The 17,224-nt window shown below is 38.6% G+C and overlaps 1 protein-coding gene across 2 annotated transcripts in view; it reads left to right on the forward strand.

Annotated features, from left to right (window-relative positions):
• Positions 1 to 17,224, forward strand: part of CTNNA3 (catenin alpha 3) — a 1,797,749-nt gene that overhangs the window by 500,465 nt on the left and 1,280,060 nt on the right. For both annotated transcript variants that reach the window (XM_033209585.1, XM_033209586.1), the window contains exon 7: positions 7,903 to 8,106. In XM_033209585.1, coding sequence (XP_033065476.1) covers positions 7,903 to 8,106 — 204 coding nt within the window. The remainder of the gene's footprint in view (positions 1 to 7,902; positions 8,107 to 17,224) is intronic.

Raw genomic sequence — 17,224 nt, forward strand, 5'->3', positions numbered from 1 at the left:
TAATATAAGACATTCCCCACATCACCATTTGAATTGGTTCTCATACTTCCATTCTGTGTGTAGTATAACATCTTTTGTATTTTAAAATATTGATGTGTGCCAATTTAATTTAACTTTAATCATTCTTTCATAGTGTCAGATTTTTCAAAACTCCTACAGATGGATGAAATATATATTCTCCTGGTTTCACAGATCCCTTCCCTACCTTTGACGCAGTTTTTTTGTCTACTCAGATGTAAAGTACCTCTCTTCAATTTGGCTTGTTTTCAAGTTTCAGTCTTTCTGCTTCTAGTTCTATAATTATAATGCTGATACCTGTTCAGGTAGACTTGATAACATAAAATCTGGATAAGATCACATCCAGACTGTTTTTTAGCAGTTCATTTAAAAATTTTTAAATTAGTGAATAAAAATTATATATATTTGTGGTATATAACGTGATGTTTTGAAATACATATACATTATTCAGTGGCTAAATCAAACTAATTAACATATGCACTACCTCACATACTTTCTTTTTGTGGTGAGAACACTTAATATCTACTCTCAGCAATTTTCAAGTATATAGTCCATTATTATTAACTATAGTTACCAAGTTATACAATAGATTTTTTGAATTTATTCCTCCCGTCAAACTAAAATTTTGAATCTTTTGACCAGCATCTCCTGAGTCCTGTCCCTGCCTGCCCCCAACCCCTGGTAACCACCACTCCACTCCGTGTCTGAGTTAGATTCTTTTAGATTTTACATATAAGTGAGATCACGTGGTATTTGTATTTCTGTGCATGGCTTATTTCATGTAACATAATGTCTTCTAGGCTTATCCATGTTGCTGCAAATGACATAATTTTCTGGTTTTTTTTTGTGTGTGTGTAACAGGGTCTCACTCTGTCACCCAGGCTAGCTTGTAGCGGCATGCTCACAGCTCACCACAACCTCGACTTCTTGGGCTTAAACAATTATCCCACCTCAGCCTCCCTAGTAGCTGGAACTGCAGGCATGCACCACCACGCCTGGGTAATTTTTGTATATTTTGTAGAGATGAGGTTTTGCCATGTTGCCCAGACTGATCTCGAACTCCTGGACTCAAACCAGCCACCCACCTCAGCCTCCCAAAGTGCTGCAATTATAGGCATGACTTATGGCACCCTGTAGATTTTTTTCTTTGTAAAGGTTGAATAGTATTCCATTGCATATATACTACATTTTCTTTATCCATTCGGCCATTGGTAGACACTTAGGGTGATTCCATATGTTGGCTATTGTGAATAATGCTGCAGTGAACATGAGAGTACAGATATCTCTTTGACATACTGATTTCATTTCCTTTGGATATATACACAGTAGTGGGATTGCTGATTAGTTCTATTTTCAATTTTTAAAGGAACCTCCAGCTGTTTTTCATGATAGCTGTATCAGTTTATATTTCTACCAGCAGTATATAAGGATTCCCCTTTTCTCTACATCTTTGCCAACAAGATTACCTATCACTTTCCATTCCAAGTTCTGTGGATCTAAATCCCTTCCTGAGAATTCTATGAATGACTGGTTTGCCAAGCTCAAATGATCCTCCCACCTCAGCCTCCTGAGTAGCTGGGAATACAGGGATGTGCCACCTTGCCCAGCTAATTTTTATATTTTTTGTAGAGACAGGTTTCACTGTGTTGCCCAGGCTGATGTTGAACTCCTGGGCTCGAGCAATTAGCCCACCTCTGCCCCCAAAGTGCTGGGATTATAGGCGTGAGTCACTGTGCCTAGCCCTGCTTTGCCTTTAACCATTTTGATTCTGCATTTAATTGTCCAGATTTATGCCTGGTCAATCTGTACTTAACTAACTACTCTTTTTATTTATACAACACATCCACATTGTGGTTATGTATTTTTGTGATTTTTTTTGGTTAATAGTTGTCAGTTCTGAGATGTGAGCCCTGTGAGGAGGGCAGGGATCCTCACCATTCTATTACCAATTCCTAGCACAGTACCTAGCACATAGTAGGCTCTTTAAGAGACTCAAAATATAAGGAAGGAATAATTGAAGAGTACTTGGGATTTGTGATGAGGAGAAGATAGCCTTGAAAATAAAGGGGAAGGCTGGGCACAGTGGCTCACACCTGTAATCCCAGCACCTTGGGAGGTCAAGGCAGGTGCATTGCCTGAACTCAGGAGTTTGAGACCAGCCTGAGCAACATGGTGAAACCCCATCTTTACAAAAAGTACAAAAATCTAGCTGAGTGGGGTGGCACACCCCTGTGATTCCAGTTACTCTGGAGGCTGAGTTGGGAAGATCACCTGAGCTAGGGAGGTCAAGGCTGCAGTGAGCCATGATTGCACCACTGCACTCCAGCCTGGGTGACAGAGTGAGACATTCCTCAAATTTTTTTCAAAAAAGAAAGAAACAAAAGGGAGATAAGAGAGAGAGAAAGAGAAAGAGAGAGAGAGAAAGAGAGAGGTGAATGAGAGAGAAAGACTATGTCTTCCTTGAAGACAAGGAGGAGAAGAAATGAGTGGAAAAACATGATGAGATTCAGGTGAATGAAGAAGTTTGCCAGGTGGTCTCATCTCAGTTTCCCCAGAGTAGTAGAAAGTGTATGGATTTGGTAATTATACAAAATTGGATTTGAATCCTATATCTTCTCTTTTAAGGGGATTATTAGACAACTTACTTAATCTTGCTTACTCTCGGTTTTCACATGTATAAATTAATGATGATAACATGCCACAAAATGGTTGGTAATGATTAAATAAGACAACAAAAGCAGCATTGCATGGTAGTTATAGCATGGAACTGGAAGTCAACAGATTTGGACAGACTCTTCCCTCCACTACTTATTAGCTGAGTGATCCTGGGCAAGCTACTTAAAGTCTTTAATTTTGAAAAGAAGTGGTAGGAAGAAAAATAAGGAATGAAATTTATTAATCAAATAAATTATAAGATATCCAGAAAGAGATAAAAATATAGAGGGTGATATTAGTACAGATATATTTGTTTATAGCTATGGGCCAGGATTCAAACACAGGCTATCTGCTTCTTAGACCTGGGTTCTAAATTTCTAGCTATACTTACTCTTTTAAACAAAATAATCTAACAGAAGAATATGGAGTTGGGACTCTTAATTACATTAAAATAATGTTCTGTCAGCAATCAAAGTATTAAGGAGGTAAGTATACATTGAGTGGAACTTTAAAAAAGGAAAAATATTTTCTATTTCAATGGAGTGGCATCCTGAAAAAAACAATATCCTATTGATTGTCTTTCATGGGATTAATGCCATGAAACACACTGAAATACTGTTTTAACATAGCTATGGTGCATCAGAAGAGGTAAAAATTTATTTCAGTTGGTCTTAAACAAATCCAGTGCCATTTCACAGGACATTCGATTTACTTCAAAAAAATTCTTGGCTTTTTATTGATTCGGTGACAAAGTCAGTGAAACCTTAATAAGATGGAATAGTAGGACAATTGTTTTAGGCAAAATCAAGAGCCCTGCCTATAGGTATCAGATGTCAGAACAGACAATGATTTGAGTTCAGATGAGCTTGAAGAATCAGAAATCTTAAAGGTCAAGCGTGTTAAATTCCAAATGCTGAGATAGTTTGAGGAATGACCCTGTAGAGCAGAAACTAGAGTGAACTTAATTCTACAATACAGGCCATTTGCTAACATGAAATCGTAGCCAGAACACGTAAAATCACAGCAGTTTTTTCTTCTAGTACTTACAACAAACAGATTTGAAATGTAATCAGCTTTTCCTATTGTCACAATGCTGGAGACACATTGACTGCTTCTATCACATCTTCTAATTGCATTCGAGCAATTAAAGAGTAATTATGTTGCTTGCATAGTCTTTTCTTAATGATGCCACACTGGAGGTACATTTCCAAAAAGGTTTTAAATGGTTTAATTTTTTTTTTTTTTTTTTTGAGATGGTGTCTTGCTCTGTAGCCTACGCTGGAGTGCCCTGGTGTGATCTCAGCTTACTGCAACTTCCGCCTCCTGGGTCCTGGTTCCAGCAATTCTCCTGCCTCAGCCTCCCGAGTAGCTGGGATTACAGAAACGCGCTACCATGCCCAGCTAATTTTTGTATTTTTACTAGAGACGGGATTTCACCATGTTGGCCAAGCTGATCTTGCACTCCTGACCTTGTGATCTGCCCACCTCGACCTCCCAAAATGCTGGGATTACAGGCGTGAGCCACCACGACCGGCCTAAATGGTTTAATTTTTGTTAAGAAACATTGGAGTGGAAAGTCAATACTAAATGAGTGAGCCAAAGAAAGATGTGGTAAAAGTGGCAAATGAAATAAAGGGGAAGACTTAGATGAATGAAGCCTTAACTGATGGCCAAGCCCATGGTAGGGATTATGGTTTCATCAAAAATAATATCTACTAGGTAAAGAAAATGTTAAATTTGCTTTTTATACAGTTAATTTCCTTTCATGTTGTTTTTTAAATTTTTTTTTCCATGTAAGATGGAAAAATGGAGAGACTCAATAGAGGATTGAAAAACAGGAAGAAAAGGCCGGGTGTGGTGGCTCACGCCTGTAATCCCAGCGCTTCTGGAGGCCGAGGCAGGTGGATCACATGGTCAAGAGATTGAGACCATCCTGGCAAACATGGTGAAACCCTGTCTCTACTAAAAATACAAAAATTAGCTAGACGTGGTGACACTTGCCTGTTGTCCCAGCTACTTGGGAGGCTGAGGCAGGGAGAATCGCTTGAACTTAGGAGGCAGAGGTTGCTGTGAGCCGAGATCGCGCCATTGCACTCAAGCCTGGTGACAGAGCGAGACTTTGTCTAAAAAAAAAGAAAGAAAGAATAGGAAGAAAAGAGTCAGGAAAGTTAGAATTCTCCTGCATGCTTTTAAGATATTTAACCAATTTTATATCAGATCTATATTCTAGTTTACATTTTACATTTTATAAGGGGCCTTCAAAAAGTTCATGAAGAATGTGTATTAAAAAAAAACTATGCATGAATTTCAACATTTTTTTCCACCAAAATAAACTCATACGAACTTGTTTTAACATGTCTGAGTGGGGTTTAGTTTGAGGCACTAAGAAAGATAAAACATCAGTTTGAAGAGCCTCTATCAGCAATGTGAATTCTGATAAAAATGAAGCAAGAGCAAATATTAAATATATGGTGAAGATGGGGCAAAAGAATGGTGAAATCATTGATGCTTTATAAAAGGTTTATAGGGACAATGCCTCAAAGAAATCAGCAGTTTACAAGTGGATAACTCATTTTAGTAAGGGATGAGATGATGTCAAAGATGAAGCTCAAGGTGGCAGACCATCCACATCAATTTGTGAGGAAAAAATTAATCTTGTTCATGTCTTAATTGAAAAGGACTATTAACAGCACAAACAATAGCCAACAACATAGACATCTCAATCGCTTCAGCTTATGCAGTTATGACTAAAATATTAAAGTTGAGCCAACTTTCTACTTGATGAGTGTCAAAAATGTTGCTCCCAGAGAAGCTGCAGATAAGAGCAGAGCTTTCAGCAGAAATTTTTTAAGCAATTGATATCAAGATCCTGAAGTGTTTCTCCAAAGAAATGTAAAAGGAGGTAGAACATGGCTTTACCGGTACGATCCCTAAGGCACAGCACAGTCAAACAATAGCTACCAAGAGGTGGAAGTAATCCAGTCAAAGCAAAATTGGACCAGTCAAGAGCAAAGGTCATGGCAATCGTGTTTGGGATTCTCAAGACATTTTGTCTGTTAATTTGCTGGGAGGCCAAAGAATGATAACTACTTATTATAAGAGTGTTTTAAGAGAGTTGGCCAAAGCGTTAGCAGAAAAATGCCCATAAAAGCCTCACCAGAGAGTCCTTCTCCACCACAATAATACTCGTGCTTATTCCTCTTGTTAAACAAGAGCAATTTTCAAGAGTTTACATGGGAAATTATTAGGCATCCATGTTACAGTCCCGATTTGGCTCCTTCTGACTCCTTTTTGCTTCCTAATCTTAAAAAAATTGTAAAGGACATCTATTTTTCTTCAGTTTTAATAATGTAAAAAAGACTGCATTGACATAGATAAATTCCCAGAAGCTTCAGTTCTTTAGAGGTGGACTAAATAGCTAGTATCATCACTTGCATAAATTTCGTGAACTTGATGGAGCTTATGTTGAGAAATTAAGTTTATAGTTTTTATTTTTATATTTTAACTCCAGTTTTTACGTGAACTTTTTGGAGTCCCCTCACATTTTATAGTAAGAGGACATTACATAGTATCATTTTTTAAAAAATTGTTTTAAAATTATTTCTTTTTCTATAATAATTTTCTCTTCCTAGCTTGACTCTACAGTTGTGACTTTTTTTTTTTTTTTTTTTTTTTTTTTTGAGATGGAGTCTCACTCTGTTGCCCAGGCTGGAGTGCAGTGGCCGGATCTCAGCTCACTGCAAGCTCCGTCTCCGGGGTTCCCGCCATTCTCCTGCCTCAGCCTCCCGAGTAGCTGGGACTACAGGCGCCCACCACCTTGCCCAGCTAGTTTTTTTTTGTATATTTTTAGTACAGATGGGGTTTCACCATGTTAGCCAGGATGGTCTCGATCTTCTGACCTCGTGATGCACCCGTCTCGGCCTCCCAAAGTGCTGGGATTACAGGCGTGAGCCACCGCGCCCGGCCCAGTTGTGACTTTTAAAATTGTATCCTGGCTACTTTCAATCCCCAAATGTTTATCAGAATGTAATGTAACACAATGATCAGTATAAGATTTTATATATAAACACACACATATACTTACTTATTTACATACATACACACCTCTATCTATATAAAATACATATACACATCTATAATCTTATACATAAGATTATACACTAGGAAGATCTTATATCTTCACACAGTGTGTTTGTGTGTAGATTCACACTCAGACTTTCCCACTCTGAAGATCATTATGTGATTGCATTTCATGTTAAGGGTTCTTCCGAGAGCTTTTATTCTACACTATCTCTTTCTTCAATTCTCACATTATGCCTAATCTTGGAAAGACTTCCTCTTTGGAGTATTTTAATAAAAGACCCTTAGAGCAGCATATACCCTCCATCTTTTCTTACAAGGCTTTAGATTATCTTGACTCCTATTACCTAAAGATATGTCTAATGGAAACCTTAAAAATACCATGTCAAGTTCTAATAGCTGGAAATAGCTGGAAGTTATAATAGATCAACAGGAAGAAGCAGTTTTATGTTTTAAATTAAATAATTAAAATTCAGAATTTACTTTGATATGTTAGTGTTAAAGTTAACTAAAGTTTATGATTTAAAGTGAGACATAATGAAAATAGTATTAAATCTGGTATTGAAAGACCTGGATACTTATCTGAACGTCATTATTTATTTGCTCTATGACCTTGGGTAAGACGGCCTTTCAGCCTTACTCATCATCAGCTGAAATGTGTGGTTATTAATACCTTGCTGCCTACTTCCTCATGGTGCTATCAGGATGAGATACATGAAAATATTGTGTAAACAGTGCAGTCTGTAAAAGTTACTATTGTAAATAACAGTTAATATGCTCCAGTCAGTGTATTAAGCATTTATATCATTCTTTCAACAGTTTTACAACACAGGCAATATTAATATTCTGCTCTTATAGGTCAAGAGGTTGAGGCTCAGCAAGTGTAAGATATCTGCATGAGGGGAAAAGGTAAGATCTGAATCCAGGTCTGTCTGAGGCTAGAACAAATGCTCACAATTGCATCACTTTCATTAGTTATCAGAATAATAATCACTACATAGCATTATGTGTGAACCAGTCGAGGCAGTAAAAACACAGTTCTCTTCATTATCACATCTGAATTTTAAATGCAAAAACAAAATAACATCTGTTTTTCATAAAAGTGAAATGCCATGGAGTGCTAACCATACAAATGTTTTCTTCTCTTAGAATTTAATTGTCCTGAATCCACTCACAGTGACTGAGGAGGAAATAAGACCATCACTAGAGAAACGACTCGAAGCCATTATCAGTGGGGCTGCTCTGCTGGCAGATTCTTCATGCACGAGGGACTTCCACCGGGAGCGGATTATTGCAGAATGCAACGCCATTCGCCAGGCTCTTCAGGATCTGCTTTCAGAGTACATGAACAATGTAGGTGACTTGTTTGCCCTCCCATCCCTAGCCCCTCTTCCCTTGTACTTTGAATATATGCTGAGATACTTTCCGTGTACAAAACAGGATAAATTACAAATGAGTATGTGATTTTACATGGGTTGGTTTTCTAAGTGAGTTCTGCTTGGTTATTTTTGGGGAACAACAACCCTGGGAATTTCTAGGGATTAAGTCAGAACCAGAGGGGTATTTACAGGTGACTGTTTTATTTGTGGAAGTATCTCAGTATTAGTTGAAGAAGGAAATCAGGATTGGAGAAAGGAAACTAGAGTTGCACATAAATTTAAGAGATATAAAGAAGATAAAGAGAGGGGCAGATTGCTCAGGATTAAGTTGGTGAATAATGAAAGGCCATTAGAAGTTAGTATTCAATAAAAGTGATATTACAGGGGTCATGAGCTACGTTTGAAGGTGTGTAAAGAGCCCAGGCCGGTTGTTATTTTTGTTGTTGTTGTTGTTTTATGGAGATAGATTGTGTCTTGCTCTGTTGCCCAGGCTCAAGTGCAGTTGGGCGATCACAGCTAATGGCAACGTCGAACTCCTGGGCTCACAGGATCCTTCTACCTCAGCCTCCCAAGTAGCTGGGACTACAGGTGTGTTACCATGCTCAGCTAATTTTTGTAGTTTTTGTAGAGATGGGGTTTTGCCATAATGCCCAGACTGATCTCAAACTCCTGGGCTCAAGTGACCCTCCCACCTTGGCGTCCCAAAGTGCTGGGATTACAGGAACCCACACAGTTTTGGCAGCTGCTAATCTTTTTCAGATGTGACAGTGTCTAGTTTTTGTTTTTGTTTTTGTTTTTGAAGTTTTAGCTATCACTCAGAAATATTGGAAATGTCTAAATTTAGGACAAAAATATTTGTTTCAAAATCCATTTTGTTTCATTGTATACATACATATATATATGTGAAATATATATCTCTTCTCTATGGAATGTCTATAACTTTTGTTGCCCTCAAATCTTGGTAACAATTATAAAGTGAAGAGAAAAATCTTGAATATATTGTCAATTATATGTTGATTATGAAGATTCCTTAAATAATAGAGCTAAACAAAATGAAAGTTATAATAGGAATATTTTGTTCATCTGCATTATTATAAATGGAAGAATTCAAGACTCATGTAGGTATGTTTTGAGAATGATTAGTTACAAAGCGTATGACTTTTTGGGTATGAATTTAAGATATTTGAGATTGTTCAATGTAAGTACTTTGTGTGAATAACTGAAATGCACTAAAATTATTTGGTGCATTTTGAGGCCCCTTCAACACATTTGATGTATCTTCATACTCTTAATATTTGATGACTTTGGTTCCTGACCAGAAATCTCTCACCTGTCAATAAATCAAAGTTGTAAGGTAGATTTCTTTAATAAGAAAATTTTAATAATGTCATGTCCTGCCAGAATGCCTGAAGCTAGAATATCCCCAATTTTAGCATATAATATATTCTTAAAGATTTTTCAAGGTAATTCATCAGTCATAAAAAACTCAGAAGATAATATTGTATTGGAATGCCTTTTCCCATGATCTGTAAACTATTACAATTATTATTCTCATCTTCACAGATAAAATACTGTAAAGTTATAGATACATTTATTTTCTCTAGAAATTATAAAGTTATAAGTTCAATTTATCTAAAATGGATAAATAGAAAGTTATTTTATTCTTTATAGATACAAATTCAGATATACACACCTGTGCACACTTACCCACATACATGAGTAAGGTTGGCCATGTAATTTGTGGGGCCTAGTGCAAAATGAAAATGTCAGGCTTCTTGTTCAAAAAGCAGGGGAATGGAACTGTAGCTTTCTTACACAGTCTCTTGTGACCTATGAAAGGTCATTTTTATTTGCTATTTAATGTTAGATTTCTAGAGTATAGAGGTACTTACAAAGTGATTGCAGACCCTCACAGACGTCTGTGGCTCCACCAAATGACCCTGACCTACCCCAGGGTGTGCCAAGGCCCCCACAAGGAATAAAGGGCGGCAGTAATCACTGGGTGGGAGAACAGGTGTCTGAGGAACTATCCCAGGAAGTCACTTGGAGGTAGGACTGCATATGAGCCGAGACATGTGCTTCATTGCCGCATTGGACTACACAGATTCAAAGGTAAAATTGTTAAAAATTTCAAGAGTGTGATAGCATAGCATGAAAACCCAAGCCTGGGACCCTGTCTAAAATTGGGATCCTGTGTGCAGTAGCAGGCCCCTGAAACTGGCCCTGTATATAATAAACACATATCACATCAAAATAGTGGTGATTTTATGGTTTTCTTAAACTAAGCAAATTGAACTGAGCTAATGAATATTGGAATTAAGTAGCAGGAACCAACCTGGAAAACTGTGGAGTGTATTATCAGATCTCATCCCCAGGTTTACTGTCACTCCAGGTTTCTATCACAAATACTGCTTGTTTATAGCTGTTGCATCAGTTTTACTGAAAAGGAATGCATTTTTCTGGAACTAGCTGAACTCAAACCTTGCTCAGCATTTGCTCAAAGACTTGGGATGGCTCTAGCACTTAAGTCCTCATCTTTCTACTTTAAGGAATACTGTGTCTCCTTTGGTGGACCCAGTTGTTTTTCAGATCAGTCAGTAGCTTTTGTATTTGAGCTGTGCTGATGGAGTAAATGCTTGATGATAAGCACAAAAACTGAAAGTGATGAATTCATCAAAACCTGTGAGTCTTTTAGCTGAAGGAGACTTAAAGATTGGCTTAAATTTTGCAAGTTGGTTGCGTCCAGCCAGAGCAGTTCAGCAGTGAGAAATGAATGCAGCTTTTGTTTGTCTCAGGCTCAGTCCACACAACCATCACTCCTCTGAGTCTAAATAAATTCACTTCCTTAAAACAGATCAGCAAGTCTTGATCATTTTCTAAAATGGAATTTCAACATTCAATAAGTTCAACGTCTTGTCACATTAAGAAGAAATTAGTAATAAATGAGACCAGATGGGTCTATAACGGACAAAACAACCACTTAATAACACTATTGGGCCGGGCGCGGTGGCTCAAGCCTGTAATCCCAGCACTTTGGGAGGCCGAGGCGGGTGGATCACGAGGTCAGGAGATCGAGACCCTCCTGGCTAACACGGTGAAACCCTGTCTCTACTAAAAATACAAAAAACTAGCCGGGCGAGGTGGCGGGCGCCTGTAGTCCCAGCTACTCGGAGGCTGAGGCGAGAGAATGGCGGGAACCCGGGAGGCGGAGCTTGCAGTGAGCCCAGATCGCGCCACTGCACTCCAGCCTGGGCGACAGAGCGAGACTCCGTCTCAAAAAAAAAAAAAAAAATAACACTATTGATTATGTATGTGTATCTGGAATTGGTGGGTTCTTGGTCTCATTGGCTTCAAGAATGAAGCCGTGGACGCTCGCGGTGAGTGTTACAGTTCTTAAACACGGTGTGTCCGGCGTTTGTTCCTTCGGACGTTTAGATGTGTTTTGGAGCTACTTCCTTCTGGTGGGTTCGTGGTCTCGCTGTCAGGAGTGAAGCTGCAGACCTTCACGGTGAGTGTTACAGCTCTTAAAGGCAGCGTGTCTGGAGTTGTTTGTTCTTCCCAGTGGGTTCCTGGTCTCATTGGCTTCAGGAGTGAAGCTGCAGACCTTTGCGGTGAGTGTTACAGCTGCCTATTACAGCTCATAAAGGCAGCGTGGACTCAAAGAGTGAGTAGTGGCAAGATTTATTGCAAAGAGTGAAAGAACAAAGCTTCCACAATCTGGAAGCGGACCCCAGCAGGTTACTGCTGGCTGGCTTGGGCAGCCTGCTTTTATTCCCTTATCTGGCCCCACCCATATCCTGCTGATTTGTCCATTTTACAGAGAGTTGATTGGTCTATTTTACAGAGAGCTGATTGGTCAGGTTTGACAGAGTGCTGATTGGTGTGTTTACATTCCTTGTGCTAGACACAGAGTGCTAGACAGAAAAGTTCTCCATGTCCCTACTAGGTTAGCTTGATACAGAGTGCTGATTGGTGCACATACAATCCTCCAGCTAGATATAAAAGTTCTCCAAGTCCCCATCCAGCTCAGGAGCCCAGTGGCTTCACCTAGTGGATCCTGCACCAGGGCTGCAAGTGGGCCGCCAGTCCTGAACCCTGCCAGGCAGGGAGGCAGCTAATGCCCCACGAGAATTTGAGTGCAGTGCCAGCCCGCCTAGCCTGTGCCCGCCCCCACACCCACGCCTGCGTGCACACTGGCCTGTGAGCACCCTGCTTGCAGCGGCGGTTCCCGCTGGTGCCTGTCCCTCCACACTTCCCTGCAAGCAGAGGGAGGTGGGTCCGGCCTCAGCCAGCCCAGAGAGGGGCTCCCATGGTGCCCTGGTGGACTGAAGGGCTCCTCAAGCGCTGCCAGGTGGTCGCGGAGGCTGAGGAGGCACTGAGAGTGAGGGCTGCTAGCACATTGTCACTTCTCATATGTTTGCCCTAATATATACTGTCCTGTGAAATTTATGAGTAGATACATGTGTATGTTATGTTTGGTTAGTTTTCTATTGCTGCTGTAACAAATTACCATACACTTAGTGTCTTAAACCACACAAATTTAAATCTTTCAGCTCTGTAATCAAAAGTCTGACCTGGGCCTCACTGGAGTAAAAATCAAAGTGTTGGAGGAATGCATTGTTTTCTGGAGTCTCTAGGGAAGAGTCCATTGTTTTTGCCTTTTCCAGTTTCTAGAGGTCACCCTCATTCCTTGACTCATGGTCCTTTGCCTCCAGCTTGTAAGGCAGCAAGGTCACGTTTCTCTGACCCTGTTTCCAACGTCATCTCTCTTTCTCTGACCACACTTTGGAAAAATTCTCTTCTTTTTAGGACTCATGTGATTAGTGGGACCCACCCAGATTATCCAGGATAATCCTCCCATCTGAATACCCTTAACCTTAATTACATCTGCAAAATTCCTCTTGCCATGTCAGGTAACATATTTACAGGTTCTGGGAATTTGAATGTGGACATCTCTGGGAGACTCACAACATTACATCAATGCTAGTCTTCCCTAGTGTTTTCTGTGGAATCATTATCAGTCCTTTTGTTTCAAATCCATTATGGACAGCATCCCTCACACACTTTAAGCTCTATGCAGGCAGATCACATGTCTGTTTTGTTTAGTTTTATCCCAAGCCCCAGGCACAGTGAGTGGCATTTAGAAAAAGCTGAATTGTATTTTTGAATTAAAGAATGAATGAAATGATTGCATATTGTATATGCCATATAATGGAGAAACAACCTCTCTGACATTAATTGAAATGAGTTTCAAACATCTACTAAATTTATACAATAAACTGCCTATTATAAAAGGTCTTATTTTGCAAAGCATTGTCTCTTCTGAAAATCAATGTAAATATCCAGAAATAATTTTTTTAATTTTAATCTCTGCATTTGGATCCACATCCAGCCATATTCTAGAACAGGATTTTTATTCATTAAAAATACACTCCAGAAAACATTTAGGATCAGAGAAAATGTACCTTTTGACTTTTAAAACTTAGGTATATATATTTCTAAGATACTTCTGCTGATTTTGTTATATCTCTATGATTGGTTAGCCCTAGTTCATATTCTCTGATGTATAACATAATTAAGGATTTGTTTTTCATAAATGGGCAGAGAACGAGGCCCTGTGAAAAAGGAATGATCTTCAGGAAATCAACAATTTTTACATGGTGATCTTTCTGAAATTGGTGAAAATAGAATGGTAGGTAGTCAGCCATCATGTTTGAGTTCTAAGATTACACCAAGCATGAATATTTTTCTGGGAGTGGGTTGAAATCATATTGTTATAGATGGGTTGGATGTGTTACACAGGTGATGTATAATTATTAGTAAAGTTAATATTCAGGTGATACATGACTGTAGGGCATTATTAGAATTGAGTGAGAGGTAATGTTGCTAGAGTAAACAAGTCAGGCATGAACTCCATGCAGGAACGAATTTGCATTTCTGGACCCTCATCCACCCACTTTTTTCTTCTCTTGATGTTTTCTGTGGAAGCACATTGTTGGTTCTCATTACATATTTGTTGAGTGAATAAAGAATCAAATGGACTAGCTTTGTTATTCAGAAACCTATTTTATTGTGTGTCTTGAGTTTAATGCATTCCATGTCTTGGGAAATTCTGAAAATTCATATAAAGACTGCATGCAAAGATATGTTATGGGATTTTTCCTTTCGTATAGGACCTCCATCCCACTCCTGAAAATGCATTTTGGAAATAATTCCAGCCTTAATTAATTAATTTATTTTTATTTCTTATGATGATAAGGTAAAACAGTTGGGAGGAACTATATGCAATGACTTTCTGAATACAAGAGACAGGTTGGAATTAAAATCCTAAAAATGTAAAGGCAACTTTCAGCCTATGTTTTTTCTTCCCTCCCTCCCTCCCTCCCTCCCTTCCTCCCTCCCTTCATACCTTCTTTTTTTTGTTTGGCATGGACTGCATATGAGAATTGTCATTATCAGGTCAAGTGTAGTGTACTAGATGCTTTACATTTTTATATTCTTAACAGTTTTCATTATTCTGTATTGGTAGCTGATTTTTGAGTGGTTGATTTGTTTGGAGACAATGTTTTTCAGTTTACAGATATCTAGATAACTTAAGAGAAATAAATAGTATCCTATATAGGTCTGTGCAGGAGTAGATATGCCCCAAACAGAGATATCAACCAAGGTTAGATTGATTAGAGCACGAAATCAAAGTCCAAGAAGATATAAAGGAATCATCAAAATGAAAGAGGCTGGATTCAGATATTGAAACTGGTATATAGGAGCTGATAATTCAACAAACTGGGAGTTGAGAGAAATAATAAATAGTGGGGATCTGGTTAAGCTGGCAAAAATGTTTTTTTTTTCTTTGTTTTCTTTTCTCTGCCTAAATTAAGGACTAGATATTGGACAAGTATTTAAATATGTGAATTGTTTTGGAGATAAAACAAATGTATTGTTTCAGCTGTTATTTTTCTGAGTTGTTCTGATTCTAGTCTTATTCCTTTACTAAATGTTCCTTAATTCTCTGGATGACTGTTAAGTAATGATTCCAAATCCTTCCTGACAAGTTAAGTTTGGTGTCATGTAAATCTGGCATGGAATGCCCACTTGGGGTTTAAGAGGAGCTTGTGCAGTGCTCATTGGGGAAAAGGAAGCATCTGGGTTCCCCTGTTGAGAAAATAGACTATTCTCATAGATCTCCTCTTTGTGCTCTAATGTACTAATCTCTCTTGGTAATCAAAATTAATAGTGAGAATCCTACAGAAATGCAAGCTATATGATCGCAGAACTAGTAAGAAAAGCTGAAATAATAAAAAGTAGACAGGCATTTATTTTTTTTAATAAAAGTGAAACCAATCAGATAGAGCCAGAGTACAGGAAGAGAATGAAATAATTTTTGTAAAATAAAAATAACTATAAAGTAATGGAGAATATTCCAAAGTGTCAAGACTTAAGACTTGCAGAGAGCAATCAATACCCAGGTGAAATGCAGAGAGCAATACAGAGGTGAAAGTTCCTAAAGGTTACATCCTCTTGGCCAGAGAGCCTAAAGTCTGAGAGCCCTTTGTCTTTTGCCTTCTGGCAGAGGCAGCCATGATTTCTAATATCTGTGGGGCAGGTCAGTCATTCACTTTGTGGATCGCTCCAACTGATCCTTTCCCATGAAGTAGGTTCCTTTACTCCCTAGTGTTTAGGCATTCCTCATATATTAGAAGTTCCTGCTATGGTTTTTTAACATTAAACTTTACTCAAAGTTGTTACATAAAAATGAAACTAGGTCAAATGGTAGCAATGAGAGAAATATAGTAAGAATCAAGAATCCTTGCATGAAGTATTAGTTCTAACTTGGACAAAATATAAGGGTTCTGAGCCTTGCATAGTTCCTAGGTATCTGATGGTAGAATGAAGAGTGATTGTTGTTTTAGATCAGGTACACTAGAACAGACTCAAAAGTAAATCTGAGTACAAAAAAGTTTTTTCGGGACATTCTTTCAGAAAATAAACGTGTAAGGAAGTGAGAAAGGCAGATTGCAGAGAAACCAACTTACAACAGAAGTCTTAGCTGTCCTATGGGGAGTGTGGGAGCTGGGATGGCCTTTCAGAATTGTCTCATATTGAAACAGGGGAATGGACACTTAGAATTCCTGCAACTGTCGATCATTGATGGCACATCATCCTAGGAGCTGTGTAACTTTGGATGAGGCAGATCCTTCAACTGAGGACTGTTCCCGGTGAGGAAAAGAGATGTGAGCCACCACAGCTGGTATTTCTAGCTGAAAAGGGAATCCCTTATAAAGGGAATATGGGTGAAGCACCACATTATTCACTGCAACAGTTAATAGCAAAAATCAAAAGGTTGTTCTTATAGCTGTTAAACAATGAAATATCCTGTGTTAGCAACTGTAGTCAGCATATTTGGCTTCACAGAGAATTTAATTTACTATTGATAATGTTTAGAAAATTATTATCAGAAACATGTAATTTGTTATCCAAACCAGGATACTTGTTTTTTTTTGGAGATGGGGTCTGGATCTGTCACCCAGGCTGGAGTGCAGTGATGTAATCTTGGCTCACTGCAACCTACGCCTCGTGGGTTCAAGTGGATCTCCTGCTTCAGCCTTTTGAGTAGCTTTGACTTCAGGTGTGCACCACCACAGCTGGCTAATTTTTGTATTTTTTAGTAGAGACAGGATTTCACCACTTTGGCCAAGTTGTCTTGAACTCCTGACCTCAGATGATCTGCCTACTTTGGCCTCCCAAAGTGCTGGGGTTACAGGTGTGAGCCACCACGCCTGACCAAAACTGGGTTACTTCTGAGAGACAAAGATTCATAAAATGGCCAACAGACCTTAATTGATCTACAAAAGGCATCTCAAGCAAACTGAGAGGTATGGCCACCTAGAAACTATGTGACTATATGACTATAGTGTGTGTGTGTAATATATATATATACACACATATATATTTATTTATTATACATATGTGTATATATATAATAAATACAAGAATACATATGATGGATTTTGAGAGAGATTTAACACATTTTACTGACAGATTCTGTATGGGCTATAACAGATAGCTAAACTGTAAAATTTAAATTAAAATGC

This window comes from Trachypithecus francoisi, unplaced genomic scaffold (assembly GCF_009764315.1).
Source record: "Trachypithecus francoisi isolate TF-2019V2 unplaced genomic scaffold, Tfra_2.0 Lachesis_group9, whole genome shotgun sequence".
Classification (NCBI taxonomy): Eukaryota; Metazoa; Chordata; class Mammalia; order Primates; family Cercopithecidae; genus Trachypithecus; species Trachypithecus francoisi.